General features: G+C 52.4%; 9 protein-coding genes across 9 annotated transcripts; 3 read left to right on the top strand and 6 right to left on the bottom strand.

Moving 5' to 3' along the window:
- Positions 1–522: 522 nt before the first annotated feature.
- PtrM4_008980 (CHORD multi-domain protein) lies at positions 523–1587 on the top strand (the record flags this gene model as incomplete). The annotated part of the gene is made up of 3 exons (XM_001930872.2): positions 523–628; positions 689–1220; positions 1275–1587. The coding sequence occupies 3 exons, from the start codon at positions 523–525 to the stop codon at positions 1585–1587; spliced, it is 951 nt and encodes a 316-aa protein (XP_001930907.1).
- Positions 1588–2042: 455 nt separating this feature from the next.
- On the bottom strand, positions 2043–3732 carry PtrM4_008970 (uncharacterized protein; the record flags this gene model as incomplete). Its single annotated transcript, XM_066102910.1, has 6 exons — positions 2043–2617; positions 2673–2824; positions 2879–2995; positions 3048–3220; positions 3279–3463; positions 3603–3732. The coding sequence occupies 6 exons, from the start codon at positions 3730–3732 to the stop codon at positions 2043–2045; spliced, it is 1332 nt and encodes a 443-aa protein (XP_065965112.1).
- A 1947-nt stretch (positions 3733–5679) lies between these two features.
- On the bottom strand, positions 5680–7550 carry PtrM4_008960 (CorA, Mg2+ and Co2+ transporter; the record flags this gene model as incomplete). Its single annotated transcript, XM_066102909.1, has 2 exons — positions 5680–6842; positions 6911–7550. The coding sequence occupies 2 exons, from the start codon at positions 7548–7550 to the stop codon at positions 5680–5682; spliced, it is 1803 nt and encodes a 600-aa protein (XP_065965111.1).
- A 1996-nt stretch (positions 7551–9546) lies between these two features.
- On the bottom strand, positions 9547–11425 carry PtrM4_008950 (uncharacterized protein; the record flags this gene model as incomplete). Its single annotated transcript, XM_001930869.2, has 2 exons — positions 9547–11107; positions 11157–11425. The coding sequence occupies 2 exons, from the start codon at positions 11423–11425 to the stop codon at positions 9547–9549; spliced, it is 1830 nt and encodes a 609-aa protein (XP_001930904.2).
- Positions 11426–13110: 1685 nt separating this feature from the next.
- PtrM4_008940 (HepA, Superfamily II DNA-RNA helicase, SNF2 family) lies at positions 13111–16948 on the bottom strand (the record flags this gene model as incomplete). The annotated part of the gene is made up of 3 exons (XM_001930868.2): positions 13111–13249; positions 13300–16741; positions 16792–16948. The coding sequence occupies 3 exons, from the start codon at positions 16946–16948 to the stop codon at positions 13111–13113; spliced, it is 3738 nt and encodes a 1245-aa protein (XP_001930903.2).
- A 713-nt stretch (positions 16949–17661) lies between these two features.
- PtrM4_008930 (BUD22 multi-domain protein) lies at positions 17662–18205 on the bottom strand (the record flags this gene model as incomplete). The annotated part of the gene is made up of 2 exons (XM_066102908.1): positions 17662–17739; positions 17792–18205. 2 exons carry the CDS (start codon positions 18203–18205, stop codon positions 17662–17664), a joined length of 492 nt encoding a protein of 163 aa, XP_065965110.1.
- Positions 18206–19094: 889 nt separating this feature from the next.
- PtrM4_008920 (ATPase, RNase L inhibitor (RLI) protein) lies at positions 19095–21092 on the top strand (the record flags this gene model as incomplete). The annotated part of the gene is made up of 3 exons (XM_001930867.2): positions 19095–19114; positions 19168–19192; positions 19335–21092. 3 exons carry the CDS (start codon positions 19095–19097, stop codon positions 21090–21092), a joined length of 1803 nt encoding a protein of 600 aa, XP_001930902.2.
- A 918-nt stretch (positions 21093–22010) lies between these two features.
- PtrM4_008910 (GTPase-activating protein) lies at positions 22011–25505 on the bottom strand (the record flags this gene model as incomplete). Its single annotated transcript, XM_066102907.1, has 1 exon — positions 22011–25505. One exon carries the CDS (start codon positions 25503–25505, stop codon positions 22011–22013), a length of 3495 nt encoding a protein of 1164 aa, XP_065965109.1.
- Positions 25506–26120: 615 nt separating this feature from the next.
- Positions 26121–27360, top strand: PtrM4_008900 (SprT multi-domain protein; the record flags this gene model as incomplete). Its single annotated transcript, XM_001930865.1, has 2 exons — positions 26121–26339; positions 26518–27360. 2 exons carry the CDS (start codon positions 26121–26123, stop codon positions 27358–27360), a joined length of 1062 nt encoding a protein of 353 aa, XP_001930900.1.
- Between the last annotated feature and the right edge of the window lie 276 nt (positions 27361–27636).

The following is a 27636-nucleotide window of genomic DNA, read 5'->3' as shown; positions in this document are numbered from 1 at the left end:
TCTGTTCATTGCATACATATACGGACGGGGAAGCCCAGGTCGCCTTACCACAGGCGTGTCGAATTCGTACAGACATTTCCATTTTTCCTGACCTGGTTCCATGACGTTGATCTCATGGTATTCTAGAGGTCTCTTCGACTTGACATTTTGAACAACGGCTTTCGCGGTGTCGCAGAGTCCACATGGAGTTCGTGTGAAGAAGGTAACCCGACAGGCGAGCAGACGAGACGTGGCACGAAACATGGTGCGCCAGCTTCAGCTAAGCGAGTAAGACGCGACCACGAGGAGAGAGTGGAAAGAAGGTGCAGAGTGGTGATGACTGAGCGCGCCTCGGCATCGATACGAAAAAGGAAGGCTTCATGGTTCCGGATTAAGGTTTGCGCTTGGACCCCTAATTATGACATGATGTCCCGACTTCCAGAATGTTCGAATTGGCGACAAAATCTGGGGAATACAAGTCAATACTCAACGCACACCCTATTTTTCTATCACTCGTTTAGCGCTTTTCAAGATACAGTAGAAATGGGGAAGAAATGCGTTCACAAAGGCTGCGGCAAGACGTATGAGGACGAGAATGAAGAGTGCATCTACCACCCGGGTCCACCTGTCTTCCACGAGGGGCAGAAAGGTAACGCAGCTCAAGTCAATCTTGGTCATTTGTACCAGGTTTGCTAATTTGATATTCTAGGCTGGAAATGTTGCAAACCTCGCGTTCTTACCTTTGACGAATTCCTCGCAATCGAGCCTTGCACAACGGGCAAGCACTCGGATGTAGACGACACACCCGCGCCGGAACCAGTCACAGCTCCCGACGTCCCCAATGGTACACAAGTCAATCTTGGGTCGCTAGAAGAATCTCTGCCTGCGCCTGCTCCCCGGTTGCCTACCGCTCAAGCTGCGCCCAAGCCGACAGCCTCGCTCGCTCCCCCGCCGGAGTCCGAAGATGACGACCCAAGTGTAGTGCTGAAGGAGGGTATGACATGTAGGAGGAAAGGCTGTGGAGCAGTTCATAAAGGAGGTAATAGGGAAGGCGAGAGTTGCGTGCATCACCCTGGCGCTCCCATTTTCCACGAAGGCAGCAAAGGCTGGAGTTGCTGTAAGAGGAGGGTATTGGAGTTTGATCAGTTTATGAATATCGAGGGATGCAAGACAAAAGACAGGCATCTGTTTGTGGGCAGTGGTAAGAAGAAGGAGGGCGAAGAAAAGCTGGATACTGTCCGGTGAGTTCCTTGGTTGCATACAATCCGACAATCAACTGCTGACCAAATTACCAGACATGACTTTTACCAAACCGCAACGTCTGTTGTTGCATCGCTATATCTCAAAAAGATCGACAAGTCCACGGCAGTCGTCGACTTCCAGCTTAATCATGTGAAGCTGGATTTGCCTACGACGGATAGCAAGCGTTACCAGACAGAATTCCCCTTATTCGCAAGCATCAAGCCCGAAGAGAGCAAGTTCAGGATTCTAGGCACAAAGCTTGAGATGACACTAGCCAAGGCTGATGGTACAAGCTGGCCAGTCTTGAGGAGTGATGATAAACCTACTGGTGAGATGATCCAGGTGGGGAGGGCTGGAAGAGCATAGATGGAGTTGCGCAATGTCATGACGAGATACCAGACAATCATAGTCACGTAAATACACCAATGAAGTAACGATAGCCCAGACATCAACAAGTGTGTCACATGTTTTGAGTTTGCGATATACACAAGCTAGAGCCACCATGCTGAATGCAAAACCCATTGAGTATCTCATTCTGCTCCTGCTGTCTACCTTTTAAACGTGACATAATTCTCTACTCGCATTTCTAACGAGCAACGAAGGTATAAAATCGTAGACCCAACCCTGCACAAACGGAACAAACACATCATTGCCAAAGAAATTAACAATCGAACGACAGTCCCTACACCCTGATCCCGTACCCTACATACGCCATCATCCATTTCCGTTGTATACCACAACCAAAAAAGGGTATACCTATGAATCCACGCCAAGCCATCCTAAACACCATCCTCTTTACCTACCCCCGTTCGATTTTTTTCTTATGCAAAGCTCCTCCTCCTGTTGGCGGGTAAAACCCACTCTTCGCTCGCGGTATCACTCATCCCATTCTTCTCTATCGCACTCTTTCGCCGATCACGATCAAGCATCCATTGCCCACTTTCACTAGATAAATGTTTGTCTGCATGCCCAGTCTGTGCCTCGAGCCTATGTTCCTCTCGCCCTAAAGTGGGACTTTGCTGTTCAGACTTCTGGTCCGACTGCACATTCCCCGGGTTCTGACTCTGCGTCTCCACTGTCGCAAACATAAAGATTGGTTTCTGTTGCTCGGGGGTATCGCGGCCATTTTGACTCTGCGCTTCCACTTCGTCGATGGAAACGTGGTCACCTTGTTTGGACGATACTTCAGAGAGGGCTTTGAACATGAAGGATTGGTGTGTGTTGGGGCGGCCGTAGGCGGTGATGCGTGTTCCCTCGCCAACTTGTGAGTGTTGTGAGGAGCCGAATAGGGCGGGGAAGAGGACGCTCATGACGGGTTTGACGCCAGAGAGGCAGCCGCAGATGATGCCGATGTCGAGCTCGAGGACCATTACTATCCAGACTGCTGTTCCATGCCCTAGAGGGGTTTGTTAGTGCTTGCATCGTATGGAAGGGGAGAAGAAGCTGCGTACAGAGCATGTCGTAGGACTCGAAGAAGACCTTGAGATAGTACATTCGTAAGATGCCGGTGACGCAGACAAGAAGGCCGATACCGAAGAGACATATTAGACCGATACGTTGGCGGAGGGGTAGTTGGAGGCTCCACAGGGGTTTTGCGGGCCACCTAGATGGCGTTGTTAGTGTTGCTATGGTGGAAGTGGATTGTAAGGTTACTTACAGATACACTACACAGTCACTGAAGCTGTTCAGTGCAGCAATGACTTCCAAAGCGATGCGCATGTCGATGCATTTTGGCTCGACGCTCGAATCCCAGAAGGATGCAATGGGCGAACATCTGTTCATCTGTTAGTGCATCGGCGCAGCGGTTGGGGGAAGGAAGACCTTACTGAAAGAGTGACATGAAGATACATGCAACAGTATAGCAAGACACAAAGGTACTCATAGTATAACAGAAAATCTTGGTCGAAGGTCCGGGAAAGAGATTCAGATATGTTAAACACAAGGAGATTTTGGTGAGTGAACACGCCATGGGGAAGAGTAGGTCGGCTGTATAAACCATCTATAAATTTCATTAGTCTCAGGAGTGCGTCCACTCGCGTGCGCATTGCGTGTCTTACCTTCCAGTACGGTGTATGCCATTCTGACTTCAAGTCCCAGATGTGCAAGCCCAGCCCAAAGTTGAGCCCCACCATGGGAAATATTGTTACCGGCAAGGCAAATACCATTGCTGCAAGCATGATGTAATCATCCAACCCCAGTATTTGTCTCAGGAGCCCTTTTCCGTAGAAGCGTATCCCTAGGACTAGCACCCATGTCTGTCAGCCCGTATTCATGTAGAGCGAGTCATGATGCTGTAAAAAGTGGGGGTCGTTCTTGGAAACAACCCGAGGATCAATCTTGGTCGCGTTTCGCAATTCGCGTCCAAGGAAGGGTCTACTTACAGGCGATGGATAGTATGAGGGATGGGACTGTGAAGCCAAGCACCATAGCATGAAGATTGACGGGGTCTGAGTAATTCGGTGTCGGCCATTGACTCTGCTCCTCCGGTGTCGGCGATACCATGCTACGCATATTGGGAGCGTGTGGGAGGCTAGGAGTCTCGTTAACTGTTTGTTCTTTATGTCTAGAACAACGTGATATGGGTAGCTATTGATGTGCATAGCTGCTCTTCTTGCACATATAAGTCGAGAGCAGAAATCCATCATGTCTACTTCGCTTGTACTCTTCTCTTTTTCTTTGTTCTACAACAGAATCTGAAAGACTTACATTTGAACACCAAGCTTTGGTCGTTGGTTCGTCCTTCTTCCTGTACAAATGGGGCTGCGATGGCACGACTTTACATAAAATGCGACCGCCGAATAGGTAACTAGTATTAGGAAGAATTAACATGAAAGAATGAAAGAATGACGTCTCTCCAACGGAAATGATCAAGATTGAACAAGAAGGAGCCAGCCCTAAGAGAGAGACCAGAGACCCGGACAGTAATTCTGGGGACCGTCTATCAATGTATTTGCATGCGAGGCTGTGGCTCGCGCGTCGCCGCTTCTTTCGCAACCTTCCCTTCGGTCATGGCACCCCTACGGTAGCGTTTCAGTGCACCGTTGACCTTCTTGGCTGAACTCGTTCATCAGGAGGGAACACGCGAACTTGGCTAGTTTCGTGGCCTGTGGGGTCCCATAGCGTATAGGAAAAATTAGGAATAGAGCCGTTGGCCTAGGTGCCGTTCGCGAATGTCACGTTAACGGCCCGACTCGTATGTTGTGGTCGGCGTTCCGGACATCCATAAGATAGTCGGATATGAAGTGTCAGTGACCCGGTACATCCTTGAAAAAATGTGTTACATGTTCTCGCGTGCCTCACGAGGCCTTCGCAATACCGCTCGTATATGTATTACGGAGTCAAAATCGATCGAAGCGGATCGAATACGTCTGATCTGAGACTCGCGAATCGTGACTTTATCTTTTGCGCATATAAGTGAACAGTTATCGCCCAAGGACTTTACTATCGATAATCCAGAACGGCTAGCGATTCGTTATCTTTTGTTGCCTTTGCAAGGAAGTGTGCACCAAATTTGCATCGTCTCGACATCGAGTAATTCACCTCATCTGCCCAAGTTTAGCCCGTATTCAATACGGGAGGTAAGCCGGGCGTAATCGCTTGTAAAAGTTCGGCTACGATATGAAACAGTACGTCGATTCATTGCCATATCTGGATAGACATAGAAGGTTGACGACGGTGTTGAGCAAAGCCCCTATACAAAGAAGAAAACCCTGCGTATATGTGCTGTGATGTGATTCCTCACCGGTTGAACAGTGTTTGCGGGCGGAAAGAGAAGCGGGAATAATGCCTGTATCATTTTCTTTCAACTGGGTTTCACTGGCGATCCAAGTGGTAAATGCCGCTGCCCACGTTGGTGTCGTTTCAAATGCATCCGTAGGATGCCGAGTCTCAACGCTACGTCGCCGGCGTACTGGGAAGCACCTCGTTCGGGCTCGGCGTTTCGTACATAGCATTCTAACCCTTGATCAGCAAGGTACGCGGGCTAACGGTATTGCGACTGACAGTATCTGTGCACCGTCAGATGGGGAAACGATAGTCTAATGGGCCACCGATGCGGAAATAGTGCGCGGGGCGCGGAAGTCGTCACGGGAGCCGCACGGGTCCCCTGCTCGGCCCCGGATACATCTGCATGCGTACCTGAGTTTGGATGTTTCCAGCTCCTACATGAACGGCCAGTTGCCCGCATGGCCATCCAAGCCTCAGGATTCTTGACCCGACATCTCTTCTCGTGCTGTCCTGCAGTAAGACGACCATTTCACCGGGGGATTCCCGTCATCTGTTTCCGCAGTAAAACTCATATATTCGTGCAGTTGGTCATGCAGGAGGATCGGTCGGTCGGACCTGCAATCTTCTACGAAGTTATTATGCGACCTATGGATCCTGTCGCCCCTTGAAGAGCCCATGTATCCGTGGACGTTGCCGACATTCATCCACCCTAACGTCATCTGGGCATGATCCTCAGAGCATTTCACTCCTCTTCTTCCGATGCGCCAGCCACCTCCGACTGATATCATAGCAAGCCCGTGTCCAACTCCTCGTGATAATCTTCCCCTCAAACGTCCCGCTCATTAAACTGAACACGACCAGCAACGCCAGACTGGCTCCGAAAATGTAACCAAACGACCTCCAATAACTGACCATTTCAAACTCCGTGTTCTTGAATTGGATGCTGAAGTACCCCGTAAGAAGCGTGACAGGCGTGAAGAGAATCGTAATCTTGGCCAAGAGGAGCGTCACCCACGTAAGGCGTTCTACGCTGTACGACTCTTTGATGGCGATAAGATTGAAGTTCATCATGACGAGTGATTCCTTTTGGTCGAGGCATTCCTGGATCTCGCTGAGTGCGTAAAGGAGAATGCGGTCTTTAAGGCGTTCGAACCGGACACGCGCAGCTGAGCTGAGTGCCACACCGAGGAGACTGTCGGCTTCTGGCATCATCGGACCTGCCGAATCAAACACCGGATGTGATGATATGAGTGATTCGTTGCCAGACATGACGCGCGAGTTCTTCAGCGACGCCAGTGTAGCTTCTTGCTTCTTGAGAACGCGCTCGATGATGAGTTGGTAGCTATGATAAACACGTTTGAGTACAGCAAGCTGGCAACCGATATGGTGAAGTTGATCGATGTGTGTGAGATTAGCCTTTTGCAACATCTCTCGGCGCAGTCTTTCAAGCTCGGCACCGTACCCCTGTTCGCGACGAGAGATAAGGTCGAATGTGGCACCCCAATCTTCGAACAGGTAGTAGAACAGTAATCCTGGAGCATCTGTAGGACGGTGGGCAGTCTCCTCGTCGCTGCTGCCAACGCGTTTACGAAGAGGCAATTGAACCAGCGCCGCATCCCTAAGCGGCGTCGGTGCCTTTGTCAACTGCCTGAAAACATTTACCAGGTTCCGCCGGGTAGTAAACAACGTCCTTAGGTCACTCGCGTTCAGTGGGCCATTAGCAAACGGGAATGGATCTTCGGAGATGGAAATGACAGTTTTGTCCTCACAGAGAAGAAGCCAGTTCCACACACGTTTGCCATGAGGTATATCACGGCTTCTATCGGTCGTCTCCGGGTGTTCACCGGTTCTCTTAGTTCGTACGTTGTGTAATGAGTTGTAGCCGATACACATGTCTGCCATGATCAGCAAAATTATTCTCTCATGAATCAGGTTACAAGACCACAGGAACGACTATACTCACATCTTCGGCCCTGATCCACAGTACTCCAGTGCCAAACGTCGTCTACCAGTTGGTAGTGGCCCATATCTCGTACCATTTCCAACTGTGTGGACTCCATCAGCTCTGTCATGCCGATGCTCGACTCCGAATCGTGCTCTGCTTCATTCGCCTCTTTCACCCTCTCTTTCATTGCGTTGGCCTTGCCAGGCGTGCGTGATTTGTGCGATAAGATCGACCTCAAGGTTGAGGAGCTCTTATTGGTTTGCAGTGATGAATCGTTGCTGGGCACCGGATCGCTCTTCATCATACCCATCAGCCGTGGGGTGAAGTCGAAGTGTGCAGCCAAGGTACGGATCAAAGCCTTCTGGTTGTAAGGCATCCATATATTGATCCATCGGGTGTGCAGTTCGGTTGGCCGCGGCACATTGAGCAACTTGTCGTATGATTGCGAATCGAGGTCGAAAGCACAGTAAGCGAAATCTTCGCCAAAGTCCAGGCAAAAGTTATTACTATTGGGGTCTCGTGTCTGCCTGTCGAAGAGATCAAAGTTGCGTTCTACGTCAAAGTCACGGAAGCAGTGCTGAATGTTGTCGTCTTCTATGTCCTCATAGTAGGCTGGTAGTTTCTCTGCTGGGTCCGCGGGTCGAAAAGGGGATGCCATGGTCTGTAGGCTGTAGCCAGGGGTGTTTGTGTAAGTTCTCAAGTTGTATGTTATTGGTAAGGACAGAGGTAAATGATCATTTGAATAATGATGAAATTGTGGGTGTGAAGGCTGGTGATGTGAGCTCGTGCTGTGGCTTGTGGTCGTTGTGTGTGGTGCGTATGCAGGTCATGCGGCGCGCTTTTGAGGCTCATGGCGGCATCTGCACTCGCGGCTGCCTGTACAACTCCACGACTTTGCTACCTAAAAGTACCAGGGGAGGGAAGGAATTAAGCGCGAGTCTGAAAAGTAGCAAGAACATAGCGAAATTGCCATGATCCCAGACCGGGGCTTGAGAAGCGACCCAAATCAATCCATCGGGACCATGAAGAACTCCAGAGGCATGCGTCAAATGCAGGAGACAAGGCTACACTACGGCCTGATTAGCACCGCTTACACGTACCGTCACCCATTAAACCCGGGCTGAAAACATAGTTTCTCTCCAGCGCAAGAAAAATACGAAGCTTGCAAAGCATCTAAGTAAAAATGTAGAGGGGATGATGACCTGGTGTCGCGTGGTGTCAACCAAGCCACTAAGTAGCTGACTCCCAAGCTCCGTCGCACCCGACTGGCTGCTCTCCAGCAACAGACATCACATGGACTATGGAGGAGCCCTATTACATAAAGCGACAATCGAGATGCACAGATGTCCTTCAATGACGTAACTCGGAGTAATGAAATGGCGCCTCGCAAACTACGCCTCGTACACCACCTAGGTGACACACAATACTTGACAGCCTAGTATACAGAAATCTTTGTAAGCGCCAGATATGCCTATTAGAAACATAATCGAGAGATTTTATCCACGCTGTCGCTGTCAAGTATTTCATGTCACCTAGGTGGTATGTGCCAGGGCCTTAAGATCCACAGCTGCCCGAATGGGCAACTCTTCAAAGCATAATCGACGACATTAGCCACAGTCTACCTTTCACACTCCCTTGGACCCTTTGTCCAAGATAGGCAGTCCACACACAGCCATGGATTCCAGCAACCCTGGTTTGAGAAGCCGTTGCGTTGTCAGAAGCCTTAAGCGTTCACCAGAACAGTTCTGAACAGGCGGGTCTATGTGAACTATCGACCACGGGCTTGCTGTCAACAGAGCAAAGCAAGCCTCCTGCCTGACAGGGCAACTTCTCAAAAAGCCGTTGATTACAATCAAACTTGCGCAAGCCAACGCGCCGAAGTCCATGGTCCAAAGAAGCAATTTTGTGTAATATATGGATTGCCGTGTGAACCTCTCACTGCCGTAGTTGGTATCCCAAGTAGGCAACTTATCGTCAGTGCTGTTGATTGCAGCGGCCAAGCAGTCTTGGTGCTCAGTCACGGTAGACGATGCACTTGGTCAGATGGCCGCCGGCTTCATCTGCTTCTATTTCTCGAACGTAAACTAAAGGTCACACGACTTACAAACGAATATTGGGAGGGAAAAACGGGTTTAGAGTAACACACCCTTCCCGGAGCACTCCAGGGACACTCCAGTAACAACCCAGGAAAAGAGTAACAACCCGCTACAATCCACGCCTCTAGAAACTTACCTGATTGGGCATAATCTGGTCCCTGCCCGCGTGTGAAAAGCATTGGAGGGTGACACTGCATTATCCACCTCAATCCACTCTTTGAGCAATACTTGCCCGATTAGGCATGTCGAACACGATCATCTGTTGCGCGGATGGAAAATACACGTGGCAGAGGTTGCAAAGTCCAGTGTTGTCAGATACCAGTACATGTTTCCTTACAACATGCACCAATGCAAATCATTTCTTCATCATCTATCACGTAGCTCTGCGTTCAATCGCCATACGCCCTAAATAGCGAGACAAGACCAGCTAGGGTTGATGCAAGATACAAGCAACGGGATGCTGGAAAAAGGAAATATAAACGCCACCAAACATCAAAGGGTATACCGTGCCTCAACATCCCACTCAAACATAACATGAACCGCGCGCTTCTCTCTTGCTTACAACTCCATGACCTCTTGCGCCCCTTCCAATGACTCTGTTGCTGATGCACTGCCAAATAACTCCTGAATCTCATGTGGATCCAAGGTCCCTACAAATGCGCGCTTGGCAAACGTGAACCACTCTTTTGACATCTCGTGCTTCTTGTGGTGTTTACCCTTCTTTCCCTTGTTGTGTTTCTTGCCTTTTTTGGCGTCATATTCATCTTCTCCAAGATGCTCGTTCACAACCTCCTCCTCTTCAACATCGACAAATTTCGATTTCGATTCGCCTGAGCCAATCTTCCTTGCATACTCGACCCATCGTCTTACGGTGAGATCGGAAAAGCCTTTGTCTTTCTTCGTGTCGTACTCTACTTCAAACACAAACTCATTAGGATGTGGCTCAGGTCGCGGCTGCTTGCCTTGATGTTTCTTATGTTTCCCTTCGTTCCACCTCTTCTGTTTGATCTTGCCGTCTGGGCCAATCTCGAATCCAAAGATGGTGCTCACAGCGAACTCGTTTGCAGACGTGTCCTGAACAACGACGGCGTTCAGTGGTGAATCAACAAAATCGTTGTTGATGCGAGTGAGATTTGCAAAGTACTGAACATAGCGTGTCCAAGTAAGAGTCTGCGGTGAGTAGGCAGGGCCAGGCGGTGCAGTTTTGGAAGGGCCGTCCGGAACTTCGAACTTGTACTTCCGCTTCTTCTTGTCCTTTTTGCCCCTGTGCTTCATTCGCTGTACGGTCTCAAGATGCCTTACATAGTCTTCGTCATCCTCATAGTCGGTGGCAGCGATCGGCATCTGCCCGGCTGACGCGTCCACGATTGGTAGGCTGCTGGAGCCAGTTGATACGTCGAAATTTTCTAGACCAGTAATGTTGTACTCGATGATGCGGAGTGTAGGAAAGTAGTTTGGTACTATACTCGGCGCAACATGAGTTACTGCATAGCGTTCAGCGTACTGGCCTCCGATTTTCTCGAGGTATTTCTTCCTCTCCTCTTTCCGATCTTTTGACGATCTTGAGACCATGGACGCGAGCCAATCCCACACTGTATCTTCCTGCTCTTCCTCTTCCTCTTCCTCTTCGTCACTGTACTTTGTACGTAACTTCTTGTTCGACTTCACCGGCGGCGCAGGAAGTTGAGCCCAAGCCTGCCGTAGGTTGAGTAGGTAGTCTGTGGCCGACGCGACAGTCACCTCGCCATCCTCGAAGAGTTCTACCTCGTTGCCCGATGTAGCTGAGCGCACAGAGACCCCCATATGGCCATTTTCTGTGTCCTTTTCGATGCTCTCAAAATCCTGCAGCATGAAATGATCGATGTTCATGTGCCCAAAGAGATTGCCAACAATGACATCGCGAAACTGTCGTTCAAAAAGGGCATATTTCTGCCAGCATGTCTCGTCCCAGCTCTCTTTGCCATCCACTCGGGCGGGTGGAACATGACCCATAAGTATAGCTTTCATCCCGCGTTCTCGTAGGAGTTGAAGCTGGATGCGCAGCCATTCCATGTGTTCGTAGCCGGGTTCGTGTTTCTTCGCGCAGCCGTCGACGGCAGAGTTGGAAGTGAAGAAGTATCTGCGCGTGTTAGCAACAAACCCCAATGTTACTCTTAGTGGTTGCTTACATGGTGTTCAGGCTTATGGTGGCCAGCTTCCCCGGAATCACCTCAACAGAGAACCATCCTCCCTGCTGAAACTGATGTCTCTGTGCCTCCGGTATGAAGCCACGCCAGATATCCAGGTATTTGGTCGTCCATCGATTTGGACCGCTCGTGAAGATGTTGTGAGGCAATATGTCGTTGTTGCCAAAAGTCGGCACGATTGGTATAGCAAAGGCATTCGTACCACCACCGTGCCCGTTCTGTCCAAAAACCTCTGTGAACTTTGACACCATGTACTCGTTCTGCTCTATGACCTGCTTTTGCGTCCGCGGAATCGCGTCGTCATTATCGTGTCGCGCCGAGTCACCAGTCCACACGATGAAGTCGATTTCGTTTTTCAAGTTGTCGTTTATCCATCTAAACGTCTGGTTGATGAGGGCAAAGGGCGAGTCGCAGCCCGTCGTCTCTGCGCCATAAATGCCGGCCGGGCCACGCTCGCGATGGCAGGCTGCATCCGAGGTGGTACTCGCGTATGTCTTGTAGAAAGGATCGGGATGGAAGTCTACAGTGATACGTTAGCTACGGGTACCAGTACTACATGTACAGTACATGACAAATAGACGTCGCTGACTTACCAGTAATATGCAGGAATCTGCCCTTGAGCGTCCGCTGGCCATTCGTAGCGCTGCTTACGCCCATAGCAGTAGCCCCAGAACCCGGACTGCGGCTGTTTCCTGCACTTCCTGCCGCCTTTGGTGGGGCGGCCCAGACGGCCTGTACGCCGAGAAGCAGGCTGCAGATCAACATGTCCCTTGATCGCACCATGATTGTCAGTATTCTATGGTCAGAATGGAAGATACATTTGCAAGTGAATTTATGAGAATTTATGAGTGTTGCGAGACGTCTACGTTAAATCATGCTTGAATAGCGCCGAAGATACCTTGATGGTGGCCGACGCAAGGCGCCCACTGCTGCGCGCACACCCTAAAATCCCCCTTGTAATTGGTGCGTCATCGCTCACGCCCAACCACCACGCGATGCCAAACTGACCTGCACACATCACCAGCGCACATAATCCACTTGCTTCTCCTTGCCGCATCAAGATACGACTGCTTGTCGTGTGACTGATGTTCAGACTGCGCCATAGCACTCACCGCAATGCGCCTTTTTTTCCACTGCACTTGATCGCCTAGCTTCCGACATGCAATGCCACCATCGTGATGCTCGAATATGCCTCAACTGCTTACCATCCCACCCATGAGTGGGCCAGTGGGCACCACCCCGCCTTCACATCCAGCGTGGGGATACGGAGATCCCTTACCCATGGGTTAGCATACGACGAGATTCGCGTGACCATGTCTCATCCTTCCAAAGTGCCGCAATCAAAGGGATCGAGTGGGCTCACGATCGCGAACTTCGCAACGTTGCTATAATCTTTCGTCACGTCTACTGTACTATGGAACAAGAGTCGGAACCATAGGTATTGAGAGCGCACAATACATACGCAGCCACCACACATTCACACATCACGTACGTGACCAGGGTAGTGATGCATGTAGTTCATTGCTGTCTTGCATCGATGCAGAGGACGCTGAATCTACAAACTGCTAACAATGGCATCCCCTCTTTGTAGAGACATGCTTTCGCTCTTGTAATATGCTCACGCTCTTTCCCAAGTACCGCAAATGCTCTATCAACAGCCGAAGCTCGGCCTTTTTACTGCGCCACCGCGCAAAAACATGAACACCGCTTGGCTCACCCTGACTGGGTCTGTCCATGCATACAACGAAAGAAACACATAACCAAAAAAGTGCCCGTAGCTAAACATTTCTTGAGTAGTCCAACCGAGCCGAACACCTACGCTATGCTGCAAATATACATGACGGTATCACACCGTACAAATCGAAAACGCCCATATGCTGATTCTAAAGGGCTCGAACGAGCGATGGATATCAAATACGTTATGCGTCAACGATATTTAAACCCCGTTCTTCTGCCCATTGGTGCCTGTCGCGCCAGAGGCCGGCTTCTCCGAGCTCAGCATCTTATTGTACATGCCCTTGATGGCGGGAACAGTGACGCCAGGGCGAGGCCAGTGGTTGGTGATCGTGTAACCCCTAAGACTTGTTAGCATGTGTATATAGAAACATTTGGCGAGGGAACTTACCATAGCCGCTCTTCGAGCTCTGGGTTGTCACGCGTTTCAGCACGGATGAAGTTGCCGATGGCAATTAACTCAATCTTCAACACCTTAACCATCGCATCCTTCTGTGGGTAGTTCTTCGGCGTTGCCTTTTTAAGGCGGCTGAGATTGTCGCGCACAGGTCGAAGCTTCCGCTCAAGGAAGTCGTCAGCCTTCTTCTCCTTTGGCTTGGGCGTCTCCACAGAGCGATCGGGTACTTGACTCTGGCTGTGCGAACGTGGACGGTCCTCTGAAAGACGGGGCCGGTCGTCTCGAATACGCTGCCTATCCAGGTCTCCATTGATCTTTCGACGATTCTCTGGCGTCCCGTTCCGGTCCGTGATATGCGCACGACGATCAACGCTACCACGGTCATTCCGGTACTCCTTGCGGTGAGCATCCGAAGGCCTGTATTGGTCGCTGTTCCTAGGGCGGTCCTCCCGACTCCTATCGTATTGGCGGCTCTCAGTCCGGCTGTCAGGCCGTCGGTTCTCGCCATTGCTGTACGTACGCTGCGAAGGACGCTCCGAATCTCGTGAAGCCATCTTTCGCATTGGACCAGAAGGTGCAGGGCTGGCAGAAACACTGTTCGCCTTGTCTGTGCGACGTGCCGCGTTGAGATGGTTCTTCTTGTTGTTGCGGTGATGGTTCTCCATTAGCCTCTTAACGCTTGGATCCGAAATGCTCTTGTCCTTCAGAACAGTCAGAAGATAGTTCGCACGACGAACAAGATGCACAGCGCCTGGAGACTTGGCGTTCTTCTCTTCAGCCTTGGTGCGCTCCTCCTTCTTGTCGACACGGTGCTCTTCAAGATAGAACTTGTCAGTCAGTCCCAACTCTGGATCATCGCGGATGTTGACCCAGGCACCGTAACCGTGACGCTGGATGCCGATGCACAACATGCCATCTTCACGTGCGCCCCAAGGACAAGAGTAACTCGCGGGCTTGATGGCATCTGGCACTCGGAAGTTACGCCAATCAGGAGTCGCCTCGACGGCCTCCTTGAGGATGCGCATTTCAACCGGACGCTCAAGGATAGTCTCAGCGTTGACCTTCTTTACGTTGCCGAAGTCGAACAAGACGGCCTTCTTGTCCTTTTTGGTGATGGCGCGCTTAGCCTCAATCTCCAAGTTCTTGAGCCTCGTCTGTTCTTCCTTGACCAGTCGTGTGCTCTCGGCGACGATCTGATCTAGCGTGGCTTTGACTACAGTGAGATCTCGGCCCACGAGTTTCGCTGACTGAAGCATCTCATCGGCACGTTCGTCAAGTGAACCATATCGGTAGTAAGCTCCGATGAGATTCCGCACTTCTTTTGTATTAAGAGGGCGCTTGGGATCCTTCCCAACGGTGTCATCTTGCTCTGATTGCTCGTCGTCATCAACGTCGATGTGGGTGGCCTCAAGCGCGCGCTTCTTCGCTGCTCGCTGTTCTCGTGCACTTGATGAGGCAGCTTTGCGCTTCCTGGGAGCGCTCTCCTCAAGCAGTTTCTGGGTCTCTTCCTCGTCTTTCCGCTGTTGGATGTCGGCCTTGACCGCCTCAAGCTCTTCTTTGGGAATGATGTCATCCCATTCGAGATCAATCTTGACATCAGTGTACTCGAAGTTCTTGAGAAACTCTTCACCACCATCCGACGTGAGACCGGCGGCCTGTTCCGTCTTGTGCTCCTCGGCGTTCTCCAGGACTGAGTCAATGTCAAGCTCTTCGAGCTTCTTCTGGTTGCCCGACTGTTCGAACATCTTCTGTCCGCGGCGCTTGAGGATGTTGTTGATGTCGTCGGCAGAATTTGGCTCGGCAGCCGCGCGACTCATCTTGTCGTTGAGCTCCTTCTGCTGACGATCGGTCACACCGCGCTGGATGGTGATAAACTCAAGCATACGCTTGTTACGAGCGCGCTCCAGGATCTCTTCTTCGATGGTGTCTTTCGAGACAAGACGATAGACACTCACAGGCTTCTGCTGACCAATACGATGGGCGCGAGCCATGGCTTGCAAGTCAGCTTGAGGGTTCCAGTCGGAATCGAAGATGACGACAGTGTCTGCAGTCATCAAGTTGATACCGAGACCACCAGCCCTAGTAGATAAGAGGAAGCAATAGTCCTCACTACCGGGTGCGTTGAAGTGGTCAATGGCAATCTTCCTATCAGCCGCTGGGACTGTGCCATCTAGACGCTGGAATGAGTAGTTACGCAGCTTGAGGTAGTCCGTCAAAATGTCCAGCATATGAACCATTTGACTGAAGATGAGGACACGATGGCCGTCGGCCTTCAGCTTGCCAAGCAGGCGATCCAGCAACATCATCTTGCCACTAGAGGTGATCAGAGCCTTCAGGGTCTCCTCTTTCGAGGAGCCGGGCTTCACAAGCTTGTTTTCGGCGTTGGGGAAAAGCAAGGCATGATTACTAGCCTTCTTCAGCTCCATAACAATGTTCAGTAGAGACTGCTTGTGGCCGACACCTCCTTCATTGAGTGCCTCATAGTTGCGTGTCAGGATATTCTTGTAGTATTCAAGCTGAATATCCGACAGTTCGACACGGAGAATCTTCTCAGACTTGGGAGGCAGGTCGTTCTCGACCTTCTCCTTGGTACGGCGAATCATGTACGGCTGAATCGCGTCGCTGAGTTCGGCAAGCTTTCGGCTGGCGTCTTCTGAAGCGAGATCCACGTGCTCGTCAACGCTAATCTTCCCCGGCATGAGGAAATCCATGAGAGCAGCTAACTCCCCCAGAGTGTTCTGAATGGGGGTACCCGTGATGAGTAGTCGACACGGTGCGTTGAATTGCCGCAGCCTGTCGTAGAGCTGGGAATCGCGGTTCTTCAGTCGATGCGCCTCGTCCACGGCGAGGAACTGCCACTTGATGCTTTGCAGGAACTGCCAGTCGGCAAGGACGTATTCATACGTAGTCAATAGTACGTTGAATTTGATCTTCTTGGTGTTCCCATCGACCAAAAGCTCTTTGTCCCTAATGATCGCTCGGGCTTCCTCTCTACCGGTGTAGATGACATAATTGACATCCGGGGTCCAGTTGTTGAAAGTGTCGGCCCATGCAGGCATTGTTGATAGCGGTACAACGCAGATCATTGGACCATCCTGGTGTCGATCATGCCTCAGCCAGTTGATGAAGGAAACAGTCTGCACCGTCTTTCCCAGGCCCATCTCATCGGCCAGGATGACGTTGGTGCCTCGACACCAGTTATGCGCAAGGAAGTTGACACCTTGAAGTTGGAACGACCTTAGCTGACCATACTTGATGTAGTCGGGCTGCGCGTCCAATTTGACGAACTTCCGGCGGGTATTCGGGTTCGTCTCGCGGAGGTCGGAGGAGGGTCGGTTCGACGAGCGGTCAAGGAAACGATCGATCTCGCTCTGCGACAAGCGACTCACGAGCGATGCTGGTTCCCAGGTGCAGAACTCGTACGTCAATCCTTTCCCTACTCAATGTTAGGTAATCCGGTCAGGGGCTGAGAGTGAGTGAACTTACACTTGACAAAGTAGTCAGTCTCGTCTTCACCATCTCGTGAGTCGATGACACGCTCAACGACGTGGAAGTCGAGTTGGCTCTCGCGCTCTGCTTCACGTGCAACCATGTGCTGCTCAAACTCCTCAGGGTCCTCGTCCTTCCGGCTATGGAAGTACATGTCGCTGGAGACGGGGCCCTTGAAGTAGTTGTCTAGCTTTCGGTAGCCCTTGTACGAGGCTGCCGTCTTGTAGTCTTCCCATGACGAATGGTAGTGTGCCTTGTCTTGCCATTTGATCTGAAAGCATCGAATTAGTACTGCGTATGGCAGGAGTGATGATTTGCTCTTACCAGGTACTCAAAGTCCTTCTTCTCAAAGGAAGGATCAATTTCTGACTCTGTTAGCAGGTGCTAGCATAGCAGACGACTGTTCTCTCTTACCTGATCCATCCTTCGGTCGATGGTCGAGAATCTTATCGATGACGGGACCAGTGTCTTCTGTCGCGGTCGCCCAGTAGTTGGGGGTCATCTCATCATCCTCTTCTATGAACTCGTCCTCATCCTCTTCTTCGTTGTAATTCGCGACTTGGGCTGTGCGCCGAGCAGAAAATCGGACTTCGGCTTGTGATGGTGGTTCACGGCCTGCAGCAACGGCGTGCTGACGTTGGCGTTGCTTCTTGGTCGGGATGTTGCGACGGGCGCCAACATAGCCATCTGATTCAGAGTCGGAGCCAGTCGAGCGATAGACGGGTGTTGGTTGGTTGGAGGCTGGAGCATGGGTCAGTACAAGGTCATACGCGAAAGGTGGGGAGACAAACTCTTGCGCGAAGCGGTCCTTTGTCGCTTACGGGGCTGATCCGAACTGTAGTCATCGTCTTCATCACTGCTATCGACCTAAATTTTGTTAATACTGACTTCTTTCGTCAACTGAAGGTCACTTACGATGCGACGACCTTGGTGGCGGGCACGACCCTAGGCTACAGTTAGCTTGTGTGAAGAGAGGAAGATCGTGTAGGCCACATACGCTGCGACGTAGACCATATAGCTCAGGGTTCTGCTCCATGGGATACTCCTTCTCTTCGCTTGCCTTGCGCTTCGTCGGCCTCGTTGACTCCTCTGATGAGCTGCGAGCGCGGTTGCTCTCTGCCCGTTCGGACGGCGGTGAGTCAGAGTCATAGTCGCCGTCCGGCTCGCCCTCGGCATCAACGTCCTCGGACGAGTCTGAAGCAGCAGCCATCTCCTCGTCTTCGTCGTACTCCTCGCCTGGCGCATCTACATCGGAGGCTTGGTCGGCTGCGGCAGCCTCTCTCGCGTCGGACAAATCGCTGTCGGCTTGGGGAGAAGAGCTGTCGGCGGTCGTCATATGGGCTACGAGAGGCGACAAATGACCGTTTGTGTATGGTAACGAGGCGACATTGCCTGGTGAAGAGGGCATCATGATGGACGCGGCTGTGGAAGAGGGTCAGCAAGATATTCACACGTTCCGTGGGCCTGAGTGGCTCGGAGCGGGCGCGTTGGATAGAGCGAAACTACGCGACTCAGAATAACCAGAAAGCGCCCAAGAACAAGGCCGAGGGCGCGAGCAATGGAAGTCTGATGGATTGCGGAGGTGGTGGTTGAGGGCTGAGTAGACAAAGGGCGGTGGAGAGCCGTGAAGCAGTGGGAAGACGGAGCGTGCTATAGAGGGGGTGGAGGGCAAGCGGGCGCCTTCTTTACGTAGTGGGCGGCCGTGCTAGGAGTGAATAGTGACTTGCGGGATGCATGGGCGTGAAATGGTGATGGATTGATCGACTTGGGCAAGGCCAGCACCAGGCAGCGCCGACGGGTTTGTGCAGGGAAACTACGCGACGGAAGACTTAAAAGTAGATATACGTACAGTCCATGTCCAAGATACCCTCGATATGGGGTGTGGGGTGTGGTCTGGGTAGGGTGAAGTGTCGGTCGTGGTGAGGGTTGTGGAGTTTCCTTAGGTATGGTCGGGGCTTGCAAGCAGCAGGCCAGCGCCTCGCTTTCGCGCTAACCACTATCGCACCCGCCGCCCACCCAATCAGAACAAGGGCCAAAACGCTTACCACGGCTTGAATGCGAACAACGTCAGTTTGCCTATTGTGCAGTCCTCTCCACCTTTCTCACGCCTCCTTCACTCGGTGCAGACGTTGGAGCACAATAGCCTGCGCCTCTCCCCCAGCTTTCGCCTGTCAGCCTGCCTGGGTAGTCTGCTATTGTCGAGTCTTCGCGCGCACTGAGCCTCCAAATTCCCCACCAACAACGACGTTTGCTGTCATCTACGATAGGGCAAACCCACGACAATCCTGGTCGCCACAAACATGTCTGACAAGCTCACCCGGTATGTGGCCCATTGTGAACCATTGCATGTGTTTGCGACTGACAACGTCCTAGTATTGCCATTGTCAACTCGGACAAGGTACCCCACTACCCCTCCACACACAAAATTTGGTCATGGCTAACGTGAGGATGTTCGACGTGACAGTGCAAGCCAAAGGCAAGTGCCACTCATCCACCAACCTACCTCTCTCTCGCCCCTTACCTCTCCTAACACTTCCCAGAAATGCCGACAAGAATGCAAAAAGTCATGTCCCGTCGTCCGTACGGGCAAGCTGTGCATCGAAGTAGACGGCTCCTCCAAGATCGCCTTCATCTCTGAGCGGCTATGTATTGGGTGTGGTATCTGCCCCAAGAAGTGCCCCTTTGACGCCATCAACATCATCAACTTGCCCACCAACCTCGAGACCCAGGTCACGCATCGATACTCGGCAAACAGCTTCAAGCTGCACAGACTGCCTATGCCCCGTCCGGGCCAGGTTTTGGGACTAGTCGGTACAAACGGTATCGGAAAGAGCACAGCGCTGAAGATCTTGAGTGGCAAGCTCAAACCCAACTTGGGTCGGTATGATAACCCCCCTGACTGGGAGGAGATTCTCAAATACTTCCGTGGTTCGGAACTCCAGAACTACTTCACCAAGGTCTTGGAAGACAACCTCAAGGCTGTAGTCAAACCCCAGTATGTCGACCAGATCCCCAAGGCCATCAAGTCCGCCGAACGCACCGTCGGCAAGCTCATCCAAGCCCGCTCGCAGATGGAGAACCTTGACGAAATGATTGATGACCTTGAGTTGCGACACATCTTTGACCGTGATGTCGGACAACTTTCTGGTGGAGAGCTGCAGCGTTTCGCCATCGCCCTCGTCTGCGTTCAGCAAGCCGATGTATACATGTTCGACGAGCCGTCGTCTTTCTTGGATGTCAAGCAGCGTCTTGCCGCTGCCCGAAAGATTCGTAGTCTTCTCCGCCCCAACGACTACGTTATCGTTGTCGAGCACGACTTGTCCGTCCTTGATTATCTCTCCGACTTCATCTGCGTCCTTTACGGTAAGCCAGCTGTTTACGGTGTAGTCACCCTCCCGGCATCAGTCCGTGAAGGTATCAACATCTTTTTGGATGGAAACATTCCCACTGAGAACTTGCGCTTCCGTGAAGAATCGCTTCAGTTCCGCATTGCCGAGGCCGGTGACGAATACATGGTTGACCACAACCGCGGCTACCAGTACCCTGCCATGGAAAAGACTCTAGGAGGCTTCCACCTGAGCATCGAATCTGGCGCCTTCACCGACTCTGAGATTATTGTCATGATGGGTGAGAACGGCACTGGAAAGACTACTTTCTGTAAGATGCTTGCCGGCGCTCTGCAGCCTGATGGCGACACCAAGGTCCCCAAGATGAGCATCAGCATGAAGCCGCAGACTATCACACCCAAGTTTCAGGGAACGGTCCGTCAACTTTTCTTCAAGAAGATCAAGGCAGCTTTCCTCAGCCCCCAGTTCCAAACCGACGTCTACAAGCCCCTCAAGATGGACGACTTCATTGACCAGGAAGTGCAAAACCTGTCTGGTGGCGAGTTGCAGCGTGTCGCCATTGTCTTGGCCCTTGGTATGCCAGCCGAAATCTATCTTATCGACGAGCCAAGTGCCTACCTCGACTCCGAGCAGCGTATTGTTGCATCTCGTGTCATCAAGCGCTTCATCATGCACTCCAAGAAGACTGCTTTCGTCGTCGAGCACGATTTCATCATGGCCACCTACCTCGCTGACCGTGTCATTGTCTTTGACGGCCAACCTGCTGTCAATGCCCGCGCCAATAAGCCCGAGTCCCTCCTTACTGGTTGCAACAGTTTCTTGAAGAACTTGGATGTCACCTTCCGTCGTGACCCCAATTCGTTCCGTCCTCGTATCAACAAGGACAAGTCGCAACTTGACCAGGAACAGAAGTTGAGTGGTAACTACTTCTTCCTGGAAGATGATAGTTGAAGAGGTTTTCGACAATCAGAACATGCCTCTCTCCCAGCGCCGCCCACACGGGCACGTGAAGACCGGGGTGACGAAGAAGGGCAATAAGAAGCGTGGATTGAGGGCACGCGCCGTGAGTCTCTTGGAGGATGACGAGAGCTCTGAAGATGAAGACGATCAGGACGAGTGGTATTTGGCAGCGGTCTACCTCCTGCGCCGACCAGTTACTTTCCGCTTTGGTAGACAAGACAGGAAGTAACTGTCAGCCCGGGTCAAGCTAGGTGGCCGCTGTTGGGGTTGGAAGGAGCGAAAATGCAGCACGTGTATTGATTGACATGAGATGCGGAGTTTGAGCAAGGAAGATACTTGCTTCAAGCTGCTTGACTAAGGTAGCTAGAAAACACTTAACAATGTGACATGCAATTTCTCCCAACATTGAAATCACATGATACACATGTGCTGTGGTCGTGATGACGTTACGCCTTACTTGACAGTGCATGCATGTCATCATGTTTGCACATGAATATCGCTAATGTACGTAGTTGTTTGTTTTCATTCTTCCTACTTTGCGCTTTTCCCGATGCCAACTATCTCATGCACCACGCATGCTTGCTTGCTTACTTGCTTGCTTACTTGCTTGTGCTGGCAACTTATCTAGCCAATGACAATACCATAAACGTAAAAACATAAAACAGGCCCATGAAGAGGGAAGAAAAAGGAGAGGGAGGAGGGGTATCAATGCCCAAAATATCCAATCTGAGCCATTCCAAAGAAACAAGAAAGAAAAGTAATACACAAACAGTCCCAAGGAACGAATGTGAAAGTAGAAGAGGAAAATGAGCGGCGGGGGGGGGGGGGGCAGGGGTATATCTATCTTTTCGCAAAACACAAACACCAAACCAGACCAAACCAAAAAATGGGATGAACCCCGACGCATAATCAAGCACGCCACGTAAACTCCTCATCCATAGGCATAGGTGTCCTATTCATAACCTCGAGACTGCGATTCAAACTCTCAGCTTCTTCCTCTTCTTCCTCGCGCTTACTCGCGCTACTAAGCGGCGTACGCATGGGACCAGTCTGCATTGACAACTCTGCGTCGAGGCTAGCAGAGAGGGACTTTATGCTTTCGGCTTCTGGCTCAGTCGCAGGGATGGGAATAGCAGTTACAGGCACGTCGTCGTCGGTTGAGATTTTGCTTGCCCGTTTCTGGGCGCGTTCTTGACGGGCTTCCTCGCGTTGGCGCATGAGTTCTTCCTCGTGGGCGACGGCTTTTGCGCGACGGTCTTCTACGTCTTTGCGTTTGATGACGCGGCCGAGGGCGTCGGAGGCTTGGATGAGGCCGTCGATGCTGATGGCATGGTTGGTCATTTGGTGGTTGATGTAGTGGTATACGCCAGCTGGTGTGTCACATTGAAGCAGCGCTTTTTCGTTCAACTTGAGTAGGGCGAGAGCGATTTGAAACAAGAAAGTGGAGCCGTCGTGCATGCAGAGGACAACGTCCCAGACACGGAAGAGGGCTTCGGCTGAGAGGCAGTCGGTGAAGACGGAGAGGAACCATTGAAAGGTTAGAGCTTCGAGCTCGATTTCTAGCTCGTCGAGGTGGGCTGAGAGGCGGGGGAGGATCTCGCTGACGTAAGAGCGGAGGACGGTTTGGTCGGCGCGCGAGGTGAGGAGGTGCTGATCGTAGTAGTGCTGGGGTAGGATCTCTTCGACCATGGCGGTGAGTACCCAGAATGCGTCTTCGGGTGTGGGCATGATAAGTAGCAAGCAGGCGGCGATCAGGTTCATGCCCTGGCAGTATCCAACCTCTGGGTTACGGCGAGAGTAGGCGAGCAGTACCTCCTGAAGCTTTTGTACGCCGGGGCCGGTGCGGAAGAAGATGTTGTCAGTGAGTGTGCGAGTAATGTCCATCTGGATCTGGGTTGCGATTGTGGGGTCGTCTTCACCATTCTTGACCAAATCCTCATAATAGCCCGGAGTGCGCAAATGCAACGCTCCACTTCCTTCAGCCCAAATCGCGGCTCGCATATTCACTGGAATGCCACCAAGCACAAGGCGTCGAAATTCCTGCCATTTTGCACGCCCAATCTTACCCTTATTGCCCAAGCCTGCAATGCCTACCAATTCACCATCCGCAAGGAAGGTTTCTGGCATGGCATTACCCTTGCCATTCTCAGCGATACTGGCAACTTCCCCTTCGCGCTTGTTCTGAGCACGTACTTTACGTAGAAAGTCATTCCATTTGATGGTCCTCTCTTTTTGGAGGTTATCATGCAGCTCACTCATTTGTTCAAGCAGAGACTGCACTGGATCAATAGAAGGTGGATATTGGCTGATAGGTGTGGCAGGCCCTGGCGAGACCATGGCGGGAGAAATGTCCGAATTACCCGAAACGGTGCGAGATGGTGATGGTTCAGAGGTGATGCTGGTAGTTGGCACAGATCCTCGCTTCATCAAGGTGATCTGGTTCTGGCCAATTTTGAAAGTAGACGTCTCGCCTTCAGCAGTTTCGACCGTTGTAATGGGGGCAGCAGATGGAGTATGTGAAAGCAGTTCAGTCGGATGGGTGGCGAGTTTCAAATAATCAGCCCATGTCTTACTTGTTGGCTGGGTGGCTTGATTGTCCGAGTCTGAGCTGGACGGACGTGTGGTACCGTCATTCTGGTCAGCAGCGGCCGGACTGGCCTCGTTGGGGTCCTCGTCGTTTGCGAGGCTGTTAAGTACAGTCCTGCCATCGACTAGTGATTCCACATTGCTGCTTCGCTTCTGCTTCATCAACTCCGCCGCAGCCTCACTCTGCCTCTTCTTTCGGCGCTGGTCGTAAATGAAGCCGAATCTATCGGTCAAGTACTCACTGCTCCCGACGAAGCGATTGTGCTGCTGTACTAGCGTTGGGGGGCGCGAGTCTTCAGGCAAGATACGATCCATCTCAACAGGGCCAAGGTTGCTCATTCCACGAGTTGGTGGAGCTGGACCAACACTGCCAGACGGGCTTTTGGACTGTTCTATCGAGATGCTCTTGATAGTCCCGTTCGGACCCAGGGCTCGTCCTCGCCTTTGCGTGCTGGCTAAAGATGACTTTGCGGACTTTGCAGTCTTGGTCGAGTCCACAGAAGGGGCACGATCGACAGCATCGGATGCGAGAGATGGACGGCCTCGCATGCTGCTGGATTTGCTGGGACTCAGGTTGTTGCCCGCCACCATTTTCAACGCCCAGCTTGCCAGCGATACCGACGACGATCTACGCGGCGATGTCTCTGAAGCGTCTTGACTATTGAGTCTGCGCAATGCGGGTATGGCGCCAGCGGGGGGTATAAAGGTATCGTTTGCGAGGGCTTTTCGGGCTGGTTTCGCTCCGCTAGATGCACGCGACCGGCCATGCCCTGCTAGAGTCTCTGCCTCCCTGTCAACCAGACTTGCTACAGACGGTGCTCTGCTGCTCTTCCTGCTCGTCCCTGTCCAAATATAGCTCTTCCAGTTTGACTTTGTGGTATCGCGAGCGTCGGACGCGACAGAGTCAATGGACATGACATCTGCCAATGGTGTCGCACCGCCCGTGTCAATGCCCAGCGCATCCGGATGCTCAGCGAGCTCGTCTTCCATGGCCCTCGCGAGCCGGTCTTCCATGGGGTCGTCCGGGTGCAGTCCAGTGGGCCCACTATCGCCCCGGGTTCGTGTCTTTGTCAGGCCATTGTCCTGCTCTTTGCTCTTCTCCAGTTCGCGCAGCCTGTTCTCAATGTCCATGTTGGAGACTTCGCACTCTTGGAGCATCTTCCTCAGCATCCGCTCCCGCTCCTCGGCCCGTCTCCGCAGGGCTGTAATCTGAGCATCGCGCTGCGCCAGATCGCCCGCGAGCTGCTTCACCAGTGCCACAGCACCCGTCTGTCGCAATGCATCCTGAACGTTCTCGTCGCTGGCGAAATGCAGGTTGCCAGGCACGTTTGCGGATTCGGCTGGGGTGTCGTCGAAAAGGGCGGACCGGTCTGCAGTGGTCGTGGCTGCTACCAGACTGCCCACAATCTGCTGGGTCGACTTGGTGACCTTTCGCACTGTCGAGGCTGGAGTAGGGCTCTTGGGGAGATCCGGTGGCGGCATTGCCTTGACCGTATCCGGCGAGGCTGTGGGCCTGTTTTCGGCATTCTTCACGACTTCCTCGGGCGCTGGCGTGGAACGAAACCAGCCGTTTGGGCGCGACTGTGCCGGGGACGTGTCTGGGCTGGGCGATAGTGAGGGGAACGATGTGAGGCTCTTTGTGTCGACGTCCGGAGAGGCAGCTCGGCTACGACTGCGGCTTAGAGAAGTGTTTGAGCTGCGCTTCGACGGGCGCACACGCTGCAAACTGCGGTTCCTGGGTGGGTTGGATATGGTCGAGCTCTGAGAGGCGGACCGGACGAGATCAACGGCCCGCGGTGTGGAGTCGATGGCAGCCATGTCTGTCAAGCGTGTCTGCAGTCGCGCACATGCGTGGACCAGTCGTGGGATCTTGGCTTCTTGCACTTGCACGGTGTATTCGGGGAGCATGCACGTGCGTGGTGGGAGAGCAGTTTGGCAGCATCGACAGTCGACAGTCCTAGGCATGTGGAGAGCAATGCGTCATAGCGAGGCTTAATATCTCCCGCCCACACGGCGTGGATATAGGGGATCGATCTACGCGCACACGGTAAATCTACTACGTGTTCAGGGGTAAACAGTCAAATGCTGCTGCCACTGCCAAACTGCTGAAATTGCTACGACGCAAGGGGCGCAGAATAGCCACAAGGCACGGCGCTCTTGGGCGTTGGGTTGCATAGTCGTTAGCGATGCGTGCACACACTGGCCAAGGCAATCATTCCGAAGCCACTAGGCCGGCTCATGCGTAGCAATAGCAATACATAGCAATAGCAATACATAGCAATAGCATCCACGTCCCCCATGTCCCATGTCCCATGTCCCCTGTCCCCATGTCCCCACGTCCCTCCCATGTCAGCCCTGCAGTGCTTTTCACCCGAGATCAGCCTGCCCAAAGACCCTGGACACTAGCCACTCCAACTATGTTTCGCATCTGTCATGCCCGCCACCGACCTCGACGCTGCACTGGCCGCTATTGCGACACTGGAAACGCTCTCGGATAAGCAACAGCGGGCCTTGAGCAGTATCCATGTCATTCGGCGCAATGGAGAGCCATTCGTCGACGTGCACGACTTGTTTGCCCTCTACGACGTCCTCTACTTTCGAAATCTTCTCCTATCCCGTGTCCAAGTCATTTGGTCGCCTCGTCTAACGCTCGTACGTCGACTTTATTTTGGTCAGAGTTTACAACAACCACGCTGCGCCAGTCCGTTTCTGCCACTGTCTCAGCCAGGACACCTGAAGCCGCCCGCGTGTTACCGTCACGGACCGCGGCCGTCGCCCCACCCACTTCTAGACTGCCATGTCAAACACCGGCTAACAATGCCAATCGCAGTGCGCCGGAATCTGTGAATTGTCCAAGGACCCCGAAAGCGGCAGCTTCACCCGCATCCGCCTCAAGCTGAGCACGCCGCTGCTACAGTACCGTCCACGCGACGACACTATCAACACTTTGCTACATGAAGCTATACACGCCTACTTTTTCATCGCCACCTCCTGGAGCCACTCACGCGGAGACGGAACAGGCCATGGACCAGGCTTCCAGCTGCTTGCAGACGCCCTTAACAACCACGGCAACTACGCTGTCACAATCTACCACACCTTTCACGATGAAGTCGAGAGCTACCGGACCCATGTCTGGCAGTGCAATGGGCCTTGCCAGACCCAGCCGCCGTACTTTGGCCTAGTCAAACGTAGCATGAACAGAGCCCCGGGCAGGAGCGACACGTGGTGGGAGAGACACCAGGCCGAATGCGGAGGCGCCTATACCAAAATCCAGGAACCTGCGCCCACAAAGAAGCAGCTGGATGCTATGAGCGCCAAGGAGCGAGCAGGCAAACAGAAGAACAAGCTTGACAGCTGGATTACAGTCGGAGCTAAGAAAGGGACCGCAACTGAAGGTGACACTTCCGGTCGGTCCATCGACGCTAGCACAGAGGATAAAACCTCGACGGCTGTATCGAGTCGTGGGAAGACGGCGACATCGAGCATCGGAGACGTAGTTTCCCCAGCTTCTGCTTCTACATCTTCGCAAGCAACACAAAAACGGCAACGATCAGACACAGACGGCGACCCAGTCACGCAGAAGAGGCTGTTGGTCAATTGCCCAATCTGCAATCTTAGAATGGCAGAGTCGGATATCAACGAGCACTTAGATGCATGTGCGATACAAGCCTGATCACTTACGGCCTGCGGCCAAATTTGGTCTGGAAACATAGTCGCATGATAGTAATCCTAGTCGGTACAGACACCGCCACCTGTTCAGACTCACTTTGCTACCTCGTGAATAAAACTAATGTTCCATCTGTGAACGGCTTGTGCAGACAGTGACACGTCCAGGGTTACGTCGTTGTCAATATTTAGCACTCTCGCTTCCCGAGCCGCATGCTCCACAACCCACCCACTCACCCAACTTCTCAATTCAACTCCCTTCTTCAAGCTTGAGCATGATGGA

The sequence above is a fragment of the Pyrenophora tritici-repentis genome, chromosome 1 (genome assembly GCF_003171515.1).
Source record: "Pyrenophora tritici-repentis strain M4 chromosome 1, whole genome shotgun sequence".
NCBI lineage: Eukaryota > Fungi > Ascomycota > Dothideomycetes > Pleosporales > Pleosporaceae > Pyrenophora > Pyrenophora tritici-repentis.
This window is presented reverse-complemented; position numbering and strand designations above follow the sequence as displayed.